General features: G+C 40.1%; 1 protein-coding gene across 1 annotated transcript in view; it reads left to right on the top strand.

Moving 5' to 3' along the window:
• Positions 1–24,918, top strand: part of ADAMTS12 (ADAM metallopeptidase with thrombospondin type 1 motif 12) — a 305,201-nt gene that overhangs the window by 88,370 nt on the left and 191,913 nt on the right. Inside the window, exon 3 of the mRNA XM_020290052.2 lies at positions 20,706–20,856. Coding sequence (XP_020145641.2) covers positions 20,706–20,856 — 151 coding nt within the window. The remainder of the gene's footprint in view (positions 1–20,705; positions 20,857–24,918) is intronic.

Genomic DNA, 24,918 nt, shown 5'->3' with positions numbered 1-24,918 from the left:
ATCTTAATGTGCTTTGAATAATAGGTGCTTATAATGAATAGAATCCAGTGAAAACTCATTCTGGATTAGCTCAGTTTTTAAGGGTGGTGCTGACCTGCCTTTAACACAGAACTCTTCACTATGCCAAGAGTGTGTGAAGCATAGCCAACGGTCTGCTGTGCAAGAAGCCTGGAAAGGAAGGATTTCATTTTTCATACAAGCACATGCTTTATTATGTATGCATACAGGCATGTATGGAAACTCTCTTCTCTTTTCCTCACCTTTTTTTACTTTTTAATTCTGACATTGTTTTTGCTCAGTCTCCCAACCTCCTAGATGTTTTCCAGTGAGACATCACCACCCTAGAGAGCTATGTCTAGATCACAATGGTGAATTAGGTTCATTTCACATTGCCAAGCTGGGTTCACTGGTAGAAGATGCCTGGACTGCTTGTTATTTATTTATTTATTTATTTATTTATTTATTTATTTATTTATTATTTATTTATTTATTTAGAGACAGAGTCTCACTTTGTTGCCCAGGCTAGAGTGAGTGCTGTGGCATCAGCCTAGCTCACAGCAACCTCAATCTCCTGGGCTCAAGCGATCCTTCTGCCTCAACCTCCCAAGTAGCTGGGACTACAGGCATGTGTCACTATACCCGGCTAATTTTTTCTATATATATTAGTTGGCCAATTAATTTCTTTCTATTTTTATAGGAGAGACGGGGTCTTGCTCTTGCTCAGGCTAGTTTCAAACTCCTGACCTTGAGCAATCCGCCCGCCTTGGCCTCCCAGAGAGCTAGGATTACAGGCGTGAGCCACCGCGCCGGGCCTGGAGTGCTTATTGACAGGGACTGTGAGGTGGGTTGAAGCTGTAGGGTGAGAATGCCAAGAATAAATGACAGTGTCTGCTGTGAGCATAGAACGGGGACGTGTGGGGCAGGTGGGTGGCAACGTGTGTGCATGTTTCTGCCTTCTCTGGTCTGGATGAATTACTTATGGTAGCTCTTATGCAAGGAAACTGCTGTTGAGAGTCTAGAATTAAAACTTCACAGAATTTACTTATTGAAAGGACATCTAGTATGCAACGTCACTTTATTACACAGTGATATTGTAAGGACAGTGGATATTTACTATGGTGGTACAATACACATGCTGCAAAATTTATCATCCTAACCATCTTCACATGTACAATTCAGTGACTTAAGTGCACACACACGGTTGTGCTACCATGCCCAACCTCCATCCACAGAACTCTTTCCATCTTACACAACTGAAACTCTGTACCTGCTAAACAAACTCTGTACCTATTTTTCCTGGATGGATATTTATTTTTAATAATAGAAACTAATGATTTTAGGAAATTTAGACTATCCAAGAATACAAAAAAGAAGTAAAACATCATTCAGAGTGGGACCATCAGTGTCTTAGCAAATGCCTCTTCATTTGACCACTCAGGCTCTGACCTTGTTTTTCTCTGGTTTTTCAAGATCTGGTCCCAGGCAAGGACTATGACCCACTTCTTCACACAGATTGAAAAACTTGCCATGGTACTTCTTCCAAGGTCATGGTAATTATTTTTTCAGGAGACAGTGTCCCTTTACTTTAAGGAGTTACTTTAAGGAGTAAAGACCTAATTATGGATTTTTAGCATCATTTATTCAAGTCATCACTAAACATATATTTGTTTAGTGCCTACCAAGTGTTGGGCAGTATTCTAAGCAACACAGATACAGTGTTGAATAAAGTAGAGGAAAACCTCACCCATCATGAAACTGATATTCTAGTATAGCATGTGACATCAGCCCAGATTAAACCTGTAAATATATGCCTATGTGCATGTAAAAAGTCCTCTGAAGAAAAATAAAGGCAGCAAGGAGGAGAAGGAGTGGTGGGGTGGGAACTGTGTACACTTTTGGTTGTGCGGTCGGGAAAGGACTTTCTAGGAAGTGGTATCAGAAGTGTGCATGTACATGAGGGCAGAATTTGAAGGCAGGGACCTTAAAATAACACCATTTCAATCATCCCCTCCTGGGCTTACAGCAAAAACAACTCTGTGCCTAGACCCCTGAATTTTTCTGAATTTTTATTTTAGATGGGTTTGAAAACATTTTTGTTTTGTCACCCAACCCTCAGAGAAAACTGTGGACATATAATTGACTTATTTTGAGTTCCTGCTATATCCTTGGAGAAGCTGATTCACAGGCATTTGAAGATTCCTTCCTGACCTCCAAACTTCATGCAATTTACAAATTAATAAATGGTGAGAAAGGATAGAGCATGTCCCCACTATTTCCCAGTTGGCTCCTGAAAGATTGAAACTTGATCCAAATGGGATCTCTTGCTCCCCAGAGATTTCAAGTTTTCCTATACTCAGTTCAAAATTGGAAGCAACTGCCCATCATATGAGGCCATTTCCTCTTTAATGCCCTTGAGATCATCCAACTGTTCTGGGAAGATCTCTTTGAAACCTTTGGAATGAAGACATGTTTAAAACTATGAGTTCACGCTGTCCAGGGATGAGAATTTGTCAGATGGAACATCATGTTATAAAAAAGCCACCAGCCATCATCCCTAGGCATAAGATTATTTGAGAGAAAACTATTAGTAGAGCAAAACAGTGATTTGTAACCAATTTATTGTGATTGGTAAGTTGAAAATGATAGAGGAATAATACACACATAATTTATCTGTAGATTCGTGTGTATAGTTTTATTTGCCTTTCACTATACCCATGGGAGGAAGGCAGGCCAGGTGTTACAGTTTCCATTGTTTTGCTACAAATCCTAAGGGCCAAAAAATTCGGTGACTTGGGTAGGGTCTCATGCCAGGGTACAATGCATCTCCTGATTGCTCTACCAGTTTCCTTTTGGTCATTCCTTTTCACTCCTTACATTCCACCTAAGTGTCAAAAATCAACTGAATATCTTCATGTTTTCTAGTTCTAATTTTTCTTTCCAGTAGAAAAAGAACTGTATTTCTATCTTAACAAACATGGCATTTTCTTCCAAGTAGTTGCTGTGCTAATTTTGGCAAAACTCTTGGGGCTAAATTGAACTCACAGCATCACTGTTTGTAATCGACTTAAAATGAATAAAATGGCCTCATTTTAAGTTATTTTAAAGGCTTTAGTCTGTACTAAGCAGAGAGTTAGACCCTTCCCTCCATTCCAGGATATGATAATATCTTTTGTATAGATTAAGGGGTCTTAAGAGCTGGTGCCCCATTTCTGGTTGGCACTGTCTCATTTTTGTATGTGACGTATGGAACCATATTATATTGGTTTCTTATTGTTGTTTTAACAAATTACCACAAGCTGTGTGGTTTAAAACAACCCAAATTTATTACCCTATACTTCTGGAAGTTTGAAGTGGGTCTCAGTGAGTCAAAATCAAAGTGTTGGCAGGGCTGCATTCTTGCCGGAGACTCTTGGGGATAAACCATCCCTTGGCCTTTCTGGCTTCTAGGGGTCATGCATTCCATGGCCCATGGCCCCATTTCTGCCTCTTCAGAGCCAGCAACATCAGACCAAGTCTTTAACACACTGCTGTTTCTCTCGTTCTCTCTGTTCTGCCTCCCTTTTCCACTCATAAGGATTCTTTTGATTATCTCAGGCCTACCTGGATAATCGAAGCTAATCTTCCTATCTCAAGGTGAGCTGATTAGCAACTTTAATTCCGTCTGCAACCTTAATTTCTCTGTGCCACGTAATCTAACACAGTCACAGGTTCTGGGCATTAGGGCATGGACACCTTTGTGGGGCCTTTATTCTGCCCACACGCATTTGTTGTCTTATATTTTAGTTGTCTCCATGTAACAATGTGCATTTCAGTATAGAACAATTCGAGTAGTTTCTTACCATGCCACTAAATGTTCCTGCACATGGTAATAAGTGGGATCCTATTTGCCCACAAAGAACATTTGGACAAAATTAATTATAGCTAAAACCCACAATATGCTATAAAAGAAAAGGCATGGACATTAAAAACCTTTTAAATTATTTAGAATAATAAAACTATAAGCCCTATAAAATGAATACGAATATGTTCTGTATAATAATTACATATTGTATTTCCATGTAGCTAAAATTATAAGGCATGCAAAGTACAATTCTGCCGCATGATTTATATATGATTAGAAACTAATATTCTGGCAAATCAAACATCCCTAAAATAGTAAGAATTTTATGGTTTAAAAGGGCTTTTGAGATAGTGATTTTGATAACCCCAAAGCCTCTAAGAGCTTACTGGTGTTATTATTTCCCTGTAGCTAGCAGGGAATTATTAAACGTATTAAACGTCACCCCTCTGGCTTTGGAGATGTACTTTTCACAAATTACATGTCTGATCTCCCCCTTTTGCCATAAAGTAGACAAGTGAGTGACTGAATAAAGGAAGTGGCATTGGAGGGGGCGACCCGGAGCAGCACATCCCACTTGGACGATGTGGAGGTCTTCCAAATGACCTCTCGCAGGTAGCACGGTACCTTTGCTGGCTTCTGTTTGTCACCTAGCATGTGTCAGTGTCTGCTTTCCCAGGCTAATTTTTTTACAGGTTTAAAAATTTTTAAATAAAAAAGGCAGCTGATCTAACCACATTGGTTTATTTACTGATTATGATCATGTCTTATCCTGTACTATTAGTGAGTTGATTTCATATGATTTCCAACTTCTTACTTCATAGATTTGAAAGAAATATGTTTGTTCTTCCTTTCTCACCTTTATTTCCTTGCTCCTGTTCCATCTTGTTCTCTCATACCTTTCTTATGTTTTCTGTTCATTTCTCATACTTCTCTTCTCTTCTGGTGTAGTTTCCTTTCTCTTCTCTCTTTTTTCCTTCCCCTCCTGTTTTCTTGCCCATACGCCCTCCTCTTCCCTGCTGCCGGCTGCTTCACCTGGGCACCTCTAATTAACACTGTCATTAGAAAAACTGATGACTGGATATTAGGAACAGAATGTTTTTTAAAAAGTACTTCAATTAAAATCATGTTTTCTAAACAAAGAAATATCCCTAAAACATCCAGTCTGTGTATATCACTTAGTATCCTTAAAATTTTTTTTCTAGCTAAAACATGCTATCACTTAAACCACTGAATTTACAGAAGCGTAATGAAACATTTTAATACACTCTATTTGACTATAAAAATAACACATGCTAATATAAAGATTTGAAAAATACAAAAAGGCACAAAAAGGAAAATAAAAATTATTTGCAATTTAATCATGCAAAGAAAAGCACTAGCAAATATGTTTAAAATAGCTTCATTTTTATTATAAAAGAAATATATATCCAATGTGGCAAGTTTGTAATTTTCAGTGGAAGCATAAAAGAGAAGATAATCCTTATCCAACCATTCAGGAAAGACTGTGATTAATATTAAAATATATATATTTCTTTCCTATGTTTTCTATTTATTTCTGCAAAGTTGGATTCATGTAGAACATACAATTTTGTATCTTTCATTTAATCTCTTCAAATGAACAGTTTTTGTATGTCATTAAAAACGTATCACATTTTTTATTTGCTGCATGACATCCCATTGTGTAGATGTTACACGGTTTGTTTCCTGGTCCATTATTGTTGGTCATTTTGGTTGTTTCCTATTTATTATTCATCATTATAAATATTACAGTGATGGATAATTTTGTACACAAACGGAATTCCTTATTTTGGATCAGTTCTTTCAGAAACAATTTTTCAAGTGGAGTTTTGGGGTCAAAGTATGTATTTCTGAGGCTCTCAATGCATATTGTCCTGAAAGGCAGACACAGTCCTCACTTTCCCAGAGTGCCTGCCTGACCATGATATTATGACATGGCCAGATGGATAGAGTAATTGCACAGTTTTACTATGGAAGAATTTAAAATTTTTATTTTCAGATTTTAATTGGGATCGACTTCCCGTTCATTTTAATACTAATTAAAAAAAAAAAGAATGAAGGAGGTGTTTATACTTTTTTTAAAAAAGTATACTTTTTATTTTAGACCAGTTTCAGATTTACAGAAAAGCTGCAAATATAGTACAGAGAGTTGTATACCTGGCACTCAGTTTCCCCTGTTGTTAACATCGTATGATATTAAGTTATATTAGTCAAAAATAAGGCACCAACATTGGTACATTTCTATTAACTGAATTATACACTCTATCTAGGGTTCACTAGTTTTTCCCTGATCTCAGTTTTCTGTTCCAGGATCTTATCCAGGGCATCACATTCCATTTATTTGTCATGTCTCCTTAGCCTGCACTGGGCTATGATAATTTTGTAGACATTCCTTGGTTTTGGTGACCTTGGTAATTGGAGGAGCACTGGTAGAATGCTCCTAAATCTGGTTTGTCTAATGTTTTTCTCATGGTTAGACTGAGGTTATGGGTTTTGAAGAACAGAACAGTAGAAAAATACCATTTTCATGCTGTCATATCAAGGGCACATGTATCAATATAGCTTACCACTATGATGCTACCCTTGATCAATTGGTTGAGGTAGTATCTGCCATGCTTCTCCATTGTAAAGGAAATTTTTTCCTTCCTTTTTTTTTTTTTTTTTTTTTTTGAGACAGAGTTTCACTCTGTTGCCCAGGCTAGAGTGCCATGGTGTCAGCCTAGCTCACAGCAGCCTCAAACTCCTGGGCTCAAGTGATCCTCCTGCCTCAGCCTCCTGAGTAGCTGGGACTACAGGCACATGCCACCACACCCAGCTAATTTATCTATACTCTATGGAACCAAGTCACTAACCACAGCCTACAGGAAAGCCAGAGTTAGGGTTGGGGGAGTTACATTTCACCTCCTGGAGGGAAAAATATTTACATAAACTACTTGAAATTCTTCTGTACAGGAAGATGTTTGTAGATGTAAATTTAGGATTTGTAGACTTAGGTGGGATATAGATAAACGAACTGAAGACAGCTTGTTATAATGACCTGTAGGCAAAAATAAGTGTAGGGTAGTGAAATACTCTATTTCCTATTTTATCTAAACTTAAAATCAATGACACCCAAGACAGTGAATATTTAATCATGTCATCTGAAAGAGATTCAAAGTGCTGTATTTTAATCTTAGGAAATTAAGTGTATCATATAGAGATAACCACTGGAAAATGTTTTTAAAATAGCTGTTTCTTTTGTTTGTAAGAGAAACATCAAATGTAGCAAATTTAGACATTATAGAAAAAGTATAAAGAGACAATAGTCATTATATTTTTTGCTATGGTCAGATTTTTTGATTATACCTTTGTGCTTTGCTTAACAATACTATTCATCAGTAATTTGGGGATCATGGATTAAGTGTCAAACAAGTTGGCATTTGCATCAGTAAAACTCATGTCTAAGAACATTGCGCTGAACAGGGGTAAGGTTACTGAAAAATGTGGGGCATTTTAGCTGTCATTCAGAGTGTGTCAAATGTTCCGTGGTACTCACCACATACTTTGCAGAATTGAGTAAATTATTAGTGCCATTTAAATTTTGACAAGAATGGTATTTGTTTTAGCGTATAATTATTCTATTATTAGAGATTTTTTTAATGTTCTGTGTCATTTATCATTTCTCTTTTATGAATTATTTGAGGCATAAGCATTTTCAAGTGGTGCATTAAAATAGAAGTAGACATGTTTCTAAGTTTGAAAAAGGGTGAATTTAATATTATAATCTCTTTGATGTGGATGAGAAGGTTTCTCATTGTCTATTTAAATCTGTTGAAAGTATATCTAATTAATCTAATTATTTTTATTTTCAATGTTCTCGAAACCATCAAAAAGTTTTCAAAGATAACATATGGACATTCTCCTTCCCAACGATAACAGAATAAGAGCAGAGCCATCTTGGGATAGGAAATTTGGACACAATTCTAGAGGATGGGAAGTGGGGCAAGTAATAATCATGTTCTTTGGCCAGGTGAGCCACAGCTCAGAGTGTGCACACAGACGCGAAGAAAGTAGATTTGCCCCAGGAACCCCAGAGAGGCTTGAGACTTAGAGATGTTAGATACAGTGGCAGGCACAGAGGTTGGTCAACATAGAATCACTCTCTGCTCTCAGGCACAATTATGATCACCAAGTGTGTATGCCCTAAGCAGCAGACTAGAGTTTTCCTCTCTGCCTGAATTAAATGACCCAAAGAAAATTATCTTTACATTCAGACATGTGGGAATTCCTTCAACCATAAAGATCAGGTACTTACTACATTCTCACTTGAAGAGTCACAGCCCCATAGACATACACAGAGTGCCTAACCAGCTTTTCTGTACCCACTACATAAATACGGACAGACGAGCAAGCATGTAAAGACATTTTAGGAAAACCTCCAACATGAAAGAAGCAGAGCAAGGTAAATAAACAGGAAAAATCAACTTTGGAGAAATCAGATAATGCAGGAAGCAGAAAGGAATATAACAAACCAACCGGCAAACCTCAAAAATTTTAGTTAATATCCTTGGAAATATTCTATAATATATTGTATCCATAAAGCCAGAAGAGTATATTGTGAAGAAGAACAACTAGAAATCAATGAAGAACTCTCTGAAAAAATAAAAAAAGAAAAGATTGATGAAATTTAAAAATAAATCAATAGAAATATTGGAAGATAAAGCCAAGAGAATCTTTCAAAAACTAGATCAAGAGGACTAAGAATTGGAAAATATAAAAGAAAAATGTTAAATGTTAAATGCCATATATTTAAGTAGATATTATATATTAAAAATATTAGACATATTCTGGTATAGCTTCAGAAAGAAGAACTAAGGTGATGAGTGGAAGTTATGGGAACACAGATTTTTCATGCCATAAAGGGAAGAGGTTTCTAATAATTAGAACAGTTTAGCAGCAGCGGATGCCTTGAGAAACAGTCTTTCCTCACTGGAAGTGCATTTGTGGATGTGAATGAGTGTAGTCGAGGAATCAGTTCCTGTATCAGCTAAAAATAGAACCTTTGAAGAGTCTTACAGGTGCTAAGGCTCTGATTGTTTTTTTTTTTTTTTTTTGAGACAGAGTCTCACTTTGTTGCCCAGGCTAGAGTGAGTGCCGTGGCGTTGGCCTAGCTCACAGCAACCTCAAACTCCTGGGCTTAAGCAATCCTTCTGCCTCAGCCTCCCGAGTAGCTGGGACTACAGGCATGCACCACCATACCCAGCTAATTTTTTTCTATATATATTAGTTGGCCAATTAATTTCTTTCTATTTACAGTAGAGACGGGGTCTCGCTCTTGCTCAGGCTGGTTTCGAACTCCTGACCTTGAGCAATCCGCCCTCCGTGGCCTCCCAGAGTGCTAGGATTACAGGTTCTCTGATTTCACAAGGAGCCGGTATTGTTTCTGGAATAATGCTGTGAGTCAGGCACTGTGAGAGGAGCTTCCTCATATTTCATGTACTTTTTACTAACAGTTACATCAAACATGCATTCCCCATTTCTCATATGAAGAGTCCAAGATTCAGCAATCAACCAATGTAACAGCCTCACACAGGAAGAGAGCATAGAGCCCGGATAAGAACGCAGATCCAGATTTAGCCCTAAGCCCAAGCCGTCCACACCGTATCAGTGTTTTTGAATCTACAGGTTGCCCGGTTACTTGGATGTGAAATTAATTTTATGTATAGAAGCCAGAATTTAAAATAAATGAGATAGAATAACACAGAATGGAATATGTTAATATCAGAATGCCTCCCACATAGGAAAGGTAGAACCATTGCTTCCTGAAACATTTATTCGGGTATATACTGGTGTCACAACATGAAATGTACTTTACACTGTGGGTCACAGCCGACACCCTAACCTCACAGACCCTTGGCCTTCCTGGCTTCCCTTCCCGTGACTTCCCTGAGTGTGTCCACTTGGTGACCTGTTCCCATGCCCACTCCCCAGGTGTGTTAGTTTCCTGGGGCTGCCTTAACATATTATGACAAATGTAGGGCTTAAAACAACACAAATTTACTCTCTTCCAGTCCTGGAGGCTGAAAGTCAAAAGTCAAGTGTTGCCAGGGCTACCTTCCTTCTGGAGGCTTCAGGGGAGAATCTGTTCTCTGGCCTTTTTGATTTTCTGGAGGCTGCCTGCGTTCCTTGGCTTCTGGCCCCTTCCTCACATCACTCTAACCTCTGGCTTCTGCCGGTACATCTCCTACTCACTCTGATCCTCCTGCCTCCCTCTAACAAGGGCCCCTCTGTTCCACTGATCAACCCTGACAGTGCAGGGCAACCTCCCCATCCCAAGATTCATAACTTAATCTGCACACTCCCTTTTGCCATGTAAAGTAATCTGGGGATTAGGTTGTGGACAGCTTTTGGGGACCACATTCAGTCTGCCACACCAGTCTTGCTTCCCAAACTCTGAATGCTTAAACTTTAACACTCCCCTTTCCGATCACTGCTTCCTCTGCATTTGCCTTCATTGTTTCCCTTGACTGGCTTTTCAGTGTATCTCAATCTCAGCTGAGCCTTTGCCCTTGCTCCTTAAAAGCTTGGTTCCATCTCTCACTCCTCAGAGAAGCTTCCCACATGCCTCTCCTACCTGCAGTAAGCAGGAGATCTTCCCTTCTACTTAAAGAGCAAAGGGAGTTGCTGGTGTGTATTGTGTGTATTGTGGCCCCTCTTTTCTCCCTGTGCCATCCTTGAAGGAGGACACGGTATTTCTAGTCACACTGAAGTATTAGAAAACAGTGGATGGTGTACTGAAGAGTTCATAGGTGAAAAAGATAAAGGAGTTTATGTTGTAGATTTCCTATCACACTCCAAGGATAACATCCCCATTTCCTTCCTGCCAATCTTTCACTTGAGTGGCCAGTTGGTGTATCTGCCCCATGCATCCTTCCCCTTTTGGCATTTTCATCTCCAGGGCTCCCCTTTCTCTGCACCCAGATTTTCTCTGGGCCACTCACCTTTTCTCTTCTTTCTTAAACACAGTTATTTAGGACTTTCTCAGCTCCCCTCCACCTACCATTTTAATGTTGTCTTCAAAGATGTAAAAGTCTATTGTACTAAGTAGGAAGATTTTGTTTGCCCTCAGCCAAAAAATACTTACAGTCCCTCAGACCTGTTCTCCTTGGAGGGTAGAGGGGGATTACACATAACTAAAGTGGATTTATTCTGCTACAGCTGTGATGCTAGCGGGGCATAGAAAGTGGAGACACTGAGTGTGAGCATATTCTTTAAACAAGGAGCCCGAGGGAAGGCGATTCTTTGTCTTCTTGTTTTAGAGATATGATGAGGATATTAATATGTGTTAGTGTCTCCATTCCTATCTTTAATGTCTCATTCCAGACTTCCTCTTCATTTTGCTGCCCTTTCTCTGCTGTCACTCATAGTGAAGTGGACGTGCTGTCAGATTTCCTCATGGTTAGCCTGCGCCCATCACTGAGCCATTGGAGGTGGCGGCCCCTTTGCCCCAAGTCATGATTAAACATTCCTCCTGTGCTGTGTGTCAGGCTGCCACAGTGAGGAGGAGATTCATCCTTGTGGCTTCAGCCATAGCCTTGTCTCCAGGCATGGGAGCTCTTCCCTGTCAGGGAGCCTCACCCAGGAGAGTGAGAGAAGAGGGGGGCCCCAGAAGGGCTTTGCATCCTTATAGGGGAGGATTGCTTCTGGCTTGGAAAGGATGGCCTGCTGGGGCATCATGGAAAATCAGTGCTGTGTCATGGCTAACTCTGCCACCGTGGCTTTCTGCTCCCCATGGGGAAAGTGCTTTCACTTCTGGAAGCCGGCTTTCTCCCATTGTTCTCCCTAATAACATGTTTCCTGGGCTTCCAACGTGCTAGCAATTTTTACTTCTTCCTTTTAGTTGGACACCTACCTCATTTTCTGGTGAGACATGGCAAACGTGGGTACATGGATTGCTGCTTGGAGGGACAAAATAAAAAAAAACAAAAGCAGAGACAGAGAGAAATTCTGAGAAGCAGAAAACCTTTCTGATAGAAGATGTTTGGGAGCAGGAGAAGTTGTCAGAAATGACCAGAAGACTCGAACACCCCCCTTTTTGGTCAAGATTGTAAAGACTGTGTTGTCTGGTGGGGCCATTTATGAGGCCCCCAACCCTCGTTCCTGAGGACAGTATTCAAGAGAAGTTCTGAGGAGACTCCTGGTTGCGACAGTGTCTATTAGCTATTGCTTCTTGATTTTGTTGGTGTATACAGGAATGCATGGTTTGAGATGCATGAAAATTCATTTCTTCATTTTTGAGAAGAAGGGGTTCTGTAGAGTTCTTTAGCATGTATGTCAGGTCAGCTTCTTTCAGACTGTTCTTTTTATTCTTGACATGAAATGATTTCGTATTCATTTCACAGTTCCAATCTGAAACATTTATTCAACTAGGGTATCTAGTTACTGGACTGTTTTTTAAGTTTTTTTTATTTTTGGCACATTTAATTGCTCTGATCTGCCAATATGTTATGGATATTCTCTGTGGACCTCGGGTTCAGGGGAATATTCTTCACAGACCTCAGTCCATGATTGTCATAGTTAAACTTCTTTTGACTAAGGTGAACTAAGAGTTTAATTGAAGCCATTATTAGTATTTTCCCACTTCTTCAGTGCTATGCCAGTTGTGGGATGGAGAGATAAAAACAGTCAAGCATCACCTGATGGAAAAGTGCTGTGTTTTTCAAAACGTGAAACATGGATTATCTATACTAGAAACCTCCGGATGCTTGTTGCTAAATTGCAAATTCCTGGGCATCACAGCAGACTTACTGAATCTCTGGGCAAGGCTCCTGGGCATATTGTTTTTTTTAAATAAGCTCTCTATATGATGTTTTTGCACACTAGAATTCAAGAACCCCTGGACTACTGGGTCATCAAATACTTCATTCTCTTTGGTGGTTGCATTTTTGATTTCTAAAGATCCACTTTATTGGACTGAATGGCTGTCTATGAGTGACTACTCTTTCTTCTGTAAAGCCATAGTTGGTGAATCTGTGGGAACAGCTGTTGGGAATTATATGGGATAAATGTACTCAGTTCTAAGTATTATCAAGTGAAAAATAAAGATAGACCATTAAGAGGCAACTTTTATGCCCTTATATCAGGCGGTTTTCATCTAAAACCCCAAACTGAGTACTTCCAGAAATAAACAACAGTGTTAACATTACTGCAAGATGAGGAAATGATTGATTGAGTCACAGGGGAGTATTGAGATGCCATCACCATGACGACATCCATAGAGATGGCAACATTTACTGAAGGCCAGGCACTGTTTGGGGTCATTTTCATGTATTACCTCATTCAGTTCTCACCATAACTTGTCAGCAAAAAACATTTTGCGATCACCATTTTACAGATGAAGAGACTGAGGCTCAGAGAGACCAAATTACTTGTGCAAAGCTACACTGCTTGTTCATGCTGGAACTGTGTGTTGAACTTGGCCAGTATACAGAGTCCAACTTTTCCACTAAAGGAAAACAAGCTGTGCCATGGATTCTGTTTCCAGTAGAGGAGGCCGAGACTTGACATCCATGGTTGATTTAGAGACTTGGAAGTTAAGTCTGCTGAAGATTTCAGCCCTAATTCATTTGAAGAAATCCCAGTTTGGGAATCGTGCTTAATTCTGCCTGGGAGATGCCCTGAAAACCAAACTATCAGGCTGAGAAGATACCTGTGATATGCTGGAGGCTTGAGTGGAAGCCCCAGCCATGGCTTCCAGCTCTAAGACTCTTTGAAAAAGGAAGAAAGAGAATCTGTCTCATTTCAGATTTTTCCAGATAGCTCAGTCTCACCACTGGTTCTCCACTAGTTCGTGTGGTATCTGCGGTTGCTGCTTTGTGTTAACTAAGGATGAGCCTCTCTGTGGAGAAAGAAGATTCTCATCTACTCCCTGCTCACTACTGAGACCCACAGACTTCATGGTCAGGAAAAAGTTACTTCTGTGGCTGTGAGGAGAGGGAGCGTTGGAATTTATATTGCCAAGAATCTTGGGTGTAGACGGTGATGGGTTTTATACAGCCTCCTCCTTACCCCACTAGTGTCTGAGCCTGGGCTGCGATTTGGGTGTGTTGGGGTGTGTCTCATGCTTGAGGCCCCCTTCCTGGCTCTGTCCCCTCCAGGTCTGACAGTGCCCCTGACAGCCGTAGCAGTTCCTTCTTGCTTCCTTCTCTCCACCCTTCTGTGTCAGATCCTGCCTGCCATATCCATGGGCTCACACCTCGCCCTTCCTCCTTCTGCTCAGAATCTTAAAGATACTGACATCTGGAAATGTTAGTTTTACATTTGTGGGAGCGCCTCGCCACCTTGCACAAATACACATCTGCTCGCTCTCCAGCAAACCCACTGCCATTTTTCCTCTGGGAACAACTTACTCCCTTGTTGGTCTGCCATCAAATTCACTTCATGCTCCTGCTGAAGGAGTGACGCTCTTGTTTATTATGTCAGAGTGTGGGCCCCTTCCTCCAGTCCAGAGATGGCTCATCTGGCTGGGTGGACAGCTCCTCTCTGCCTGTTATAGCAAAGGATGAGTTTCACCAGTGTGGCAGGTTGCAGTTTTCACAGATATGCTTTTGTCAGTTTCTACAGAAGCGCTGAACTTCGGGCCCAGACGTCTGGGGCAACGTCCCTTAGGCTATCATAATAGCTAATAGCTGACCTGTATTAGGTACTTACTATGTGCTGACACTCACCCAAGTACTTTATGCTAGCTCATTTAATCTACATGACATCCTTTAAGAAGCGAGTTAATAAGTTACTGTCACTATTTTTATTTATCAGACAAGGAAACTGAGGCCCAGAGAAGTTGAGTCACTTGCAGCTAAGAGATGAGTCAAGCAGATGGACTCGAGGGTACTTACTTTCAAGCATCACCTTATACCGTGTTTTTTGTGGGTGATGCCATGATAAAATGAATTACTGTGCACTTATTGAGTACCCACTGTATGCCAAGGCCTCTGCTAGGCATTTTACATACAGTGTCTCTGATAGTCACAACCCTGCAAGTTAAGATAGATTTTGCCCCCGTCTTACAGATAAGAAAACTGGGGCTCACTGTGGTAAGTAACTTGACAGAGATCACATAGCTCATGCTGTTTCTTTTAAACCCTGTCTTAACTTTTTGATCTTATATTCTTTTGGAACCCATTTAGTTCATTTTCCAATGAATGGATATTTTCTTCTGCTATGTGGCCTGTAAATTGCCAGCTAGAGAGTTGGGTGTGGTCTTTGTATATGAGGCTTGGGTCAGGCTCCTCCAAAGAGCCTCTGAGAGGGATGAAGACATGTAGGTTGATATTCCAGGACTCCTGGGAGAACTCCATCTATAAATAAGGCTGAGCTTCTAATTGCACATGATCACAGCACCGGTCCCAGGCTCCGGCTGGGAAATCCACACCCCCTCCATTCTGGCCTCAGGACGGCCCTTGTCCTGTTAACATTTATTCCCAGTGATTCATTTTAATTTTGGTAAATGTTGCATTTTTTATATCTAGTTGCTTCTGTTGATTCCCTGAGGTCTGTGTATAGTACATTGATGTTCTTGATCTGGCTTCTGATTTGCTCATGAAAACCAAAGTGTTGTAGTGAAATAAGTCATATTTTTGTACTTTGTTCTCTTTTAAGGCAAGTTTGCTCTTGATCTGAATATGATGAATATGCTTATGGATCTGTCTCCTTCCCTAGTTGTCCAGTCTCTAGAAATAAGCCATGCAACTACCTGTGGCTGTTTAAATTTAAAATAATAAAAAATTACAAATTCAGTTCCTCTGTTACATTAGCCACATTTTAAGTGCTCCATAGCCACATGGGGCTAGTGGCTACCAGATTGGACAGTCATTATCACAGGGAGTTCTATGGGACAGCACTGTTTCAGGACAGAGAGACCAGATCTTCTGTCTGTATTGCGATACCCCTAACACCTGCCTGGCACATGGCAACCGCCAGGTGGATGGACTGGATGCCTTCTTGACTTGAGCCCATATTTCCTCAAAGGACATAAGTTACTAGGGCTGCCAAGACTCATGTGCAACATCTTTATGAATTGATGACATCACCAGTTAGTCACTCTCCTTTTGGCTCCACAGAGGCCAGTCAGGGAGCCCTCGGCATCGCAGCAGAGGGTGGGACACACAGGGGAGTCTCCCCAGTGATTGAACCCCCATTTCTCATTATTCTGAAGCTTCTATAATCTCTTGACTTCTACTTTCTACTGACTTACGATCCTGGCTACATAAATAATGAGAAACAATTGTCTGTCTCTTGCAAACCAGCAACAAGAAAGTTATTAATAATAATTCTGGGGGCCTGTCACGGCCTTAGGACTGTGACAAGTGTTTTGGAAGCTATAGGAGTTCAATCTTGTCTTTGCTCTAGGAAAACATCTGCCCTCACTGGCCTCTGTGTACCACAGCACCAGAATCAGTAGCACCTATGGAAGTGACACTGTGTGACTTCTATGGAAGTAGACACTAAGTGACTTCTGTGGAAGTAGTCACTATGGAAGTGTCACCCCACTGGGTGCTGTGTGCAGGGGGGAAGGGCCTCATGATACAGGACTCCATGTCTGGGCTCGAGGCCCAGTGATGCCAGAGCCTGGGAGTGGTCTCTTGAGCTGTGTGAGCACTTTTTCAACATGAAAACACCAGGGCTTTGCTGTTCCCTTTCCTACTATTTAATGAATATCAGCCTTGTCTTCCTGGCTGTGTTGTAAACCTTGAGGGCAGGGGTCAGTACCTTTCTTAGAGCTCCTAGCACGAGGCTGGCCTGTAATAGATGCAGACTGATACTCTGTGAGGGGGTTTGGGGGTGCTGTTTTATTCCCCCTCCCATCTATGTGATGGGGAATAGGTCGTATCTTCCCAATGCTCCATGCACTATAATTGGATATATTGGGTACCTTTTGATCCCAAACTATTTTTTTTTCTGTTCTTGATTTCAGACTTTGTTGATTACATTGTCTTTGTCACTATGTGAAAAAACAAATGATCTGATAACTTTTGAGATTTTTCAAATGAAAAGGAAATTTCCAGAACAGGGTGAAGAGTTTTGGGAGCACTGTTCCATTGTACAACCACAGGGGGCGCCATTCACATGTCTTTTACAATATCATCGGCTCTCCCTTGAGGCTGCTAGGTTTTACCTGTGGTACTCCTGAAGGCACAACAGCACAGGGTAGGTGACTCTTCAAGATCTCTGGGCTCTGTGACTCTGGAACATTCTATTCACAAATTCTTTGTAAGATGCTGCCATTTTCCCACTGGATCCCAAATTGCCTGTCACTAACTGAAGTATGTAACTGTACCGTCACATACATTAAAGATAGTTAATACTTTGATGCAAGTTGAGGAGGAGGCTGGAGAGGTTGTAAGGGTGTGATTGTCCTTCCCAACCCTTGCTCAGCACAGAGCAGTAGAGGTTCAATGCCACCCATCTCAGCCCTTTGTGTTTTCCCTATTGCCTGGGTTTGCCGTCTCCTACTGAAGAAATGTGAAGAGCCTGATATAAAAGGCCTTGGGAAATCCACCCACCTTAGCAAAATCTTTTCCATTGGCCAGTCCCTAACACTTGAAATGAACTAGTAGACATTTTGTGTGTGTGTAATTCTTCCCATAAAGAATTCAGGATAGGCTTAAAATTTATGGGTGTTAGAAGTCAGGATAGTGGTTACCCTTGGGGCTTGTTACTGATGGGGAATGGGAAAAGGGAGTCTCTCAGCTGCTGGTAACATTCTATTTTTGCATCTGGGTGTTCCTTTTTATGAAAGATTTATGGAGATTTATAGTTATGATTTGCATATCTTTCTGCATATTTGTAATACTTCAAAATAAAGTTTATTTACACTTGATCTTAGCCAAAAGCCTGAGAAGCAATACAAAATAAAGTTTATTTAAAATAATTTTTAGAAGATATCCTTGGGAAGCATTCACAGCTATTTATAGCTTAGTTAAAATGAGCAGGTGAACTTACTTCCACAAGACAGTCAGCAAGATGAAGGGGAAATGGATTCTCTTCCAGCTTCAGCCTGGGCCTCATTCTGCCCAGGTTCTTTGGAATACCCAGTACAAGCCCCCACTAAATTGGATAGTTTTTCCTCAATTCCATTTCCATTCTCCTTTAAAGGCGTAAGAGAAGTGAGCAGGTTGCAGAGAAGATTGAAATGGAGAGTGCTTGCTTTGGTTCAAGAACCGGAACAGAGGAAGGTGATTCTCTTGAGCAGTTAGCTTCAGGGAAAGTGTGGGGCCAGCCCTTCCTTTGGAAAGCAAACCATAGATGATTTCTTCCAGCATGACCCGGCTGCAGTTAGACGAAAGGAGAGCAATAAACCAGGGCCACATGTGTACCAGATGCATAAAGCTCCGTGTTTATGTGTCGGGGGAGAGAGGAGGTGCAGAACTCAGCCAGGAAACCCCACACCTCACTCTCCCCACAGTGGGCTGATGTCTCTTCACCCCCTTTCCTGCCTGTTCCCTTCCCCACCATGCACACACAGGCCCCTGGGCCCGGCAGCCCGACTTGCATGTGAGCAGGTCTTCTGCTTGCCCTCTAGCTGGCGAGTCACCAGCTCTCCTAGGTCTCCGTCCAGCTTCTGAAAAATACTGTAGCTGAATGGGAGATTTCCATGTGCAGGCTGGCAAGGCCCGCCTTGTTGGGGGATGCAGGGGGGTAAGCCTTTAGGAAAATGCTTGTTTGGCTCTCAGGCATTCTCATTTGTGTTGCTCATAAAATAGGTATTATGTTCTCAAGTGGAGTTCCATCTGTTTCATTTGGGTCCAAAAAAATTTGAGGCCAAAGAAATACCATTAAGTCCTTCTTCTTAGTGATGCCTTCTGTTGTTTTTTTCCTTCAAGGGCGTCAGTATTGGGTTGATAGCTGTTGCATAAAGGGACCCCAGGTCTAGCCATCCCTGGGGAATCCTGGACTTCTGCTTCATTTCCATGGAAGAAATGAGCTTCATGAGCAACAGGCTCATGCTCTCCTCTGGCACCTGGTCTCTGACTCAGAGAAGAAATGGAACCAAATCTGATCATTGCACAGAGTCTATTTCCAGCTATTTTATTGCAATTATTTGACACCCCTCTCTGAGCCTTTCAGTTCTTCCTGTCCCAGAGGTTTTCCTCAGAGAAAGATATGGAGGGAAAAAATGTCATATCTCCTAAGAAATGTCAGCACAAAAGCAAATTATATCATATGTGACCACTATTATAGTTGGTATTACCCCTCTGCATTTGTAAAGCAGTTTGCAGGCACTTTTGTAAGCTTCGTTGCATTTGATTCTTCTAACAGCCCTAGGAGGTAGTAGACATTGCCACCTTCTACAGATGAGGACGTTGTGACTCAAAAGTTGAGGACCCATTTAGGGTCACACAGCTATGCTTATAATTCCCAGAAAAGTGATCTTTTTTCCTATTATCCTTGTAATTAAAGATATTTCAAAGTCAACAACAAAATAGGAAGACAATTGTTGGGTTTACGTTAAGATTGGGTTTTACACTAGCTACAATGAAGCAAACATTTTGGAAAGACACCTAAATCCAGGGTTGTTCCCTAGAAAGCAGCCTTCTTGGCTGGAGCCCTTCTGGCCTCCTAACTGTGGGGGCTGCTCCGCAAGTCTCCAGACTCCTTTGTGGAGCAGAGCAGCCCTGAGTTGCTGAGAAGTGGTGAGGGGAGCTTGAACTTTGGAAACCTTTTGTGGTTTCCCTAAACCGCCAATATTTTCAGGTTTAATTTTGGAAACTTAACATTCGCTGAACTGCTAGATTGACTCTGGAGTTCCTAATACAATGCAATGACATAAAATTAGAGGTCTGGAAAGAGCCTGGTAAGGTTATGACCCAGGCCCTTTGATAAGAGCTTTGCATATATTAACTCATTTGCTCTTCATGGCAAGTCTTGATTATCCGATTTTTCAGCTGAGAAACCTGAGACTGAGCAAGTAATTTGCCTAAGGTCTCAGAGCTAATGAGTGGAGGACCAATTGTAACTTGAATTGAGTTTAATTCCTGTGTCGGAGCTCCTGGTCCCTCCGATGTGATACTGCAAGCAGGTTGTCTAGGGCAGGCCCTTTGTTCTGTAGATAAAGCATTGCAATCATGAGAGTCAAATCTGTCCAATTGCCTCAGATGGGCACTAAGACATTTTTCTAAAAGGACAAGAAAGTTACAGGTTATACCATTTCTAGATCTGACCTCTAAAGGGAATTTCTGATTGACCAGAGTTCTCCATAATATCCCTGATTCCCATCTCTGTGAAATGAGAATGCCTCTTTTCCCTAGAAACTGACAGAGGGCCTTTCCCTGCAGACCCCTGAAACTCAAATCAAGGACTTAGTGTTATGTTTCTTTGTTTTCTTGAGTGAGGAATGGCGTTAAACACTTTGGTCAAATAGCTGTGTGAACATGTGGCTGAAACACCCATACACAGTAAAAGTTGTCAATGGAGTGTGGGGCATAGTTACCAACTCAGTACTAGGGCAGCCGGGAAGCCCTGGCTGTTAATGTGAGATCCACAGATATCCAGCAAGGGCTTCAGAGCAATCTGTGAACCTGAAGCATTGTAAGCTATGCTTTGGACACGTGTATATGTGCACTTTTTTCATTAGCATCATGAAGGGATCCATGACCCCAAAATATTTCATAACCATGACTATAAAGATATTTCATTAAATTATTTGTGTGTAGCTCTTCTGTGAGAGTAAATGCCAGACTATGAAAGCACTGGTCTTCGGAGTTTCAGAGATCATCATGATCTATATAATTTTTCGCCTTACTAAATATTTTTTTTTGTATAGATGGAGTTGATTCAAATTAATCTTCTCATTGAATATATTTTACAGACTGGATTTTTCCATCTACCACATGGAGACTTTTTCATTGAGCCTGTGAAAAAGCATCCACTGACTGAGGAAGGATACCACCCACATATCGTTTACAGGAGACTGAGGCGGAGAGTTCCAGAGACCGAGGAGCCAACCTGTGGATTAAAGGGTATTGTGACTTAAACGTTCTCATGGGTTGAGCAGTTTGTTTTTGTTCTTTTTATATATATATATATATATATATATATATATTTTAACACAAAACTTATTTATTCATTGATTTGTTGGCAGAAATTTGGGTTGTTCTCAGTTTTTATCTAGTACAAATAAAACTGCTATAGACCTCCTTCTATAAGTCTTTGTAAAGATATAAGCTTTTTCATTTCTCTTGGGCAGATATCTAGGAGTGGACTGGACCATATGCTATGTGTATGTTTAACTTTCTAAAGAGACTGTTAAACTGTTTTCCAAAGTAGTTGCATCATTTTACATTCCTAGCAGCAGTGTGTGAGAGTTCCAGTTCCTCTACATCTTCACCAACAATTGGTATGGTCAGTCTTTCTAATTTTAACTATTATAATAGGTGAGTAGTAGTGGATTTAATTTGCATTTCCCTAATGACTATTATTTGCCATTTGTATATATTTTTGATGGAGTGCCTGCTCAAATCTTTTGCTGATTATTTTATATTGGGTTGTTTTTTTTTCTTTTATTAAAAAATGTAGGGGTTACAAATGTTTTTTGTTACACAGATGCTGAAGTCAGGGCCTTCAGTGTACCTGTCATCAGAATAGTATAAATTGTAGACAGGTAGATTTTTATTCCTCACTCTCCCATTTCCCCCTTCCTAGTTTTTAATGTCCATTATGCCTCTTTATGAGCATATGTAGTTTAGCTCCTACTTATAAGTGAGAACATTTGATATTTGTTTTACCATTCCTGAGATACTTCACTTAGAATAATGGTCTCCAATTCCACCCAAGTTACTGCAATACACATTATTTCATTCTTTTTTATGGCTGAGTAGTATTCCATGGTGTGTGTGGGGGGGGCATGTTTTCTTTATTCACTCATCAGTTGTTAGGCACTTAGGTTGGTTCCATATCTTTGTGATTGTGAATTGTGCTGTGATAAATGTTCAGGTACAGGTGTCTTTTTGATATAATGACTTCTTTGCCTTTGGGTAGATACCCAGTAGTTGGATTGCTGGATTAAATGGTACATCTACTTTTAGTTCTTTGAGGAATCTTCATGTTTCTTTTCATAGAGGTTGTACAAGTTTACATTCCCACCAACAGTGTGTAAGTGTTCCCTTTTCACTGCATCCATGCCAACATTGTTTTATTAAAACATGATCTATTCTTATTTGAGTCTGTTATCTCCTCTGTATTCACTTTCAGAAAAGTATGAACCCCTTGTACAAGTTATTTCACTTGTTTATACTCAGGTCTTTTCATATTCTTAATGGAAAAGGGAACAAAAACATCTCCTATATCTTTGCCACATTAGTTAATGGTACTCATAAGACATTCATAATAGCAAATTTTTAAAAAACCTTGTGAACATTCTAGAGGAAAATGGTTAAAGACATTATGATTTTTTTCAGTATTAGCAGTGTTATAATACATTAGTGTGAAATATTACGAGACAGCTCATCATGTCTGCGTGTGTAAGTGGATTAAAATGTTTGATGATACCAATAATAATGTGTGAAGAGAAACCAAAAAAAATATCAACACATTGTCAGCTGATGAATTCATTGGAGCTTCCTTTGGCTGCATGGTGTTGCGTTTGCAGTGGGCTGTGGTCCCAGCCCTTAGGTTTCAGAATGATTTGAACTGGCTCTTCTCAGCTTTGTCTGAAACAGTTTCTGGTAGTTTTCAGAAATAAACTGACCCAAGTTATTTCCTTGCAACTACCACATTCTCTTTAATGTGTAGGAGACAACAGACTATGCATAAAGGGACACTGAAAATTGAGACATTTTATTAAATATTGTATAATTTCTTCTCTCTTCAGAGGAAAAATCAAAATGCCAGAGGGTTATCTAACAAAAGGAATCCATAATGTTATTTACATGTCTATTTATGTGTCATAGGATTTGAAAATCATGGGGTTAGGGAAGGTGGATGCTGATAAGGGTTAGGGGGACTCAGGACTTAAGCTTTGCAAACAGAAGAATGAAAGGATGAGGGGACAAGTAACTTCTACATATGTCAGCCCAGCAAGATGACAACTTTCCCAGGAGAGTCTTCTATAATCTTAGCAAAGTACATACAATAAGCAATAAGAAATTTTTGAATCTAAAATATTTTCTGTGCACAAAAACAGACAGCTGCTTTAAATTCTTAACTTCAGTATGCTATTTGTAAGTTTCCCCTAAATTAGATAACTGATTGTCTAAATCTTCTAAAAGACACTCTTTCCAGCTTGCTTAGCACCTCTAAGTGTAGCAAATAGTGTAGCTATTCAATCGAAAAGCTCTGCTGGAAGGACCTTTGAGAGTGGTTAGTGCAGCTTCCTTCCTTCACCAAAGAGGCAATTGTGGCTCAGAGAAGGGAGAGAATTTTCAAAAGCATCAAGGTAGTTGGCGTCAGAATATAGCCAAGCTCATGAGTCAAAGTTCTAACCCACCTCTAGCTTTATACTGCCTCATGTTTATTCTTTAAGTCTCTCTTGAATATAACAGTGTATAGCAGAGTGTTGGGTGAAAAACAGGAATTCAGCAAATCATGGAAACAAAACTGACAAAGAGTGTTTAGTAGCCAAGAAGATGAACCTGGAGTATACTTATGTCTAGTCTGTAGACACTGATCAAAAGACAAAAGAAATGTGCCTTTTCTATTATAGAAACTGAGGATGTATCAGTTGTTTGTGTTCATCTCTCTTCCTAAGATAATAAGCACCATTCAGTGCTGAAATAGTAGGTAGAAATTCAAGAATATCTGATGTTTTTGTGAAAATGCTTAAACTACACATTTAGAATTTTAAAATCTTGGTAAGTGAAAGGTACTTGGTCTTGCTGAACTAGGTAATTGCTGTGTTCTTATGCCATGTTACCCTGCAGAGACAATGGAATTAACTGACAGTAGTGGTGTCATGAGCCAACATTAAAGTGTGCTTCATGCTTAGGTCAGTTAATGTTGTGAAACTGAATTACTGTGATCATGTTAAAAAAAAGATCACCTTTACCATGTGGAAAGCATTTTGCTTTTGTATTGCTTGAAGCAGCAACATCCTAGATATTGAAAAAATATGTACTTCAAAAGTACCCTAGTGCTTCAAGAGAGAAAGGGTATCAATTAATTTCTCCTAAAACCTGCCCTTTCTCTTATTTTTATTTCCCATGTAGAAAGGTGCCAGGAACTCACAATATGTTCCTTATCCAATATGGCCCAATTTCTTTTTTTCCAGGGCTTTAATGTGATGCTATTTTGTTTTGATTTGATTTATTTTAACTATATTTCTTTAACTCATTATGCTGGTTTTGTTTGCTTTTCTGAGCCTTATATTTGCTGAGCCCTGAAGTTCTTGTTTTCTCTAAGATCAACTTTCTGGAATCTATGGTGAATAGCGGGAAAATACAGCTTGCCTGCATTATACATAGAGCAGATTTCCAAACCTCATTTTATCAACAATGATAAGCTCCTTTATCTTAGGCTTTTTGATGAGAACATAATCACACTGGGACTTGAGTGGTGTTAGATGGAAGTGTCTGGGGGAATTTTGGTTCCAGAAAGCTGGGGATGGAGAGATAACCCTAGTCAGATAAATTGGATGACAACAGCTTCTGGGTCATCTGTGGCAGAAAGCATTCTGGCAGGTCAGATAAGAGTCTGGGACTTCACGCATCAGGACTCCAGGCTAGAAACACAGGGTCTGGTTCCTGGCATGCATGCTTGTGTTCAAAATTTATTCATTTATTCATCAAATATCTGTTAGCTACCTTCTTTGTGCCCGGTGCTTTCTTTGGATCTTTGGGCATAATTGTGAGTAGGATATAGTTCTCAGTCTGAAGAGCTGACAGCTTGGATGTAGGACATGACTAAGTAGGGATCCAGTCTTGGTTTTATCTTTATAATATATGGTAAGAACAAGAAGAGCTATGAAATCTTAATGCATGTTTTGGACTTTTTGTTATTCTACATTATGTTCATGCTAGGACATGTAGCTGTAATTTATTCATCTTCTCTTCTACAGAATCTCCATTATGGGAATCTTCCACACTTGA

Source organism: Microcebus murinus, chromosome 11, assembly GCF_040939455.1.
Source record: "Microcebus murinus isolate Inina chromosome 11, M.murinus_Inina_mat1.0, whole genome shotgun sequence".
NCBI lineage: Eukaryota > Metazoa > Chordata > Mammalia > Primates > Cheirogaleidae > Microcebus > Microcebus murinus.
Note: the sequence above shows the minus strand (reverse complement) of the source record. Positions and strands in the feature narration are given on the sequence as shown.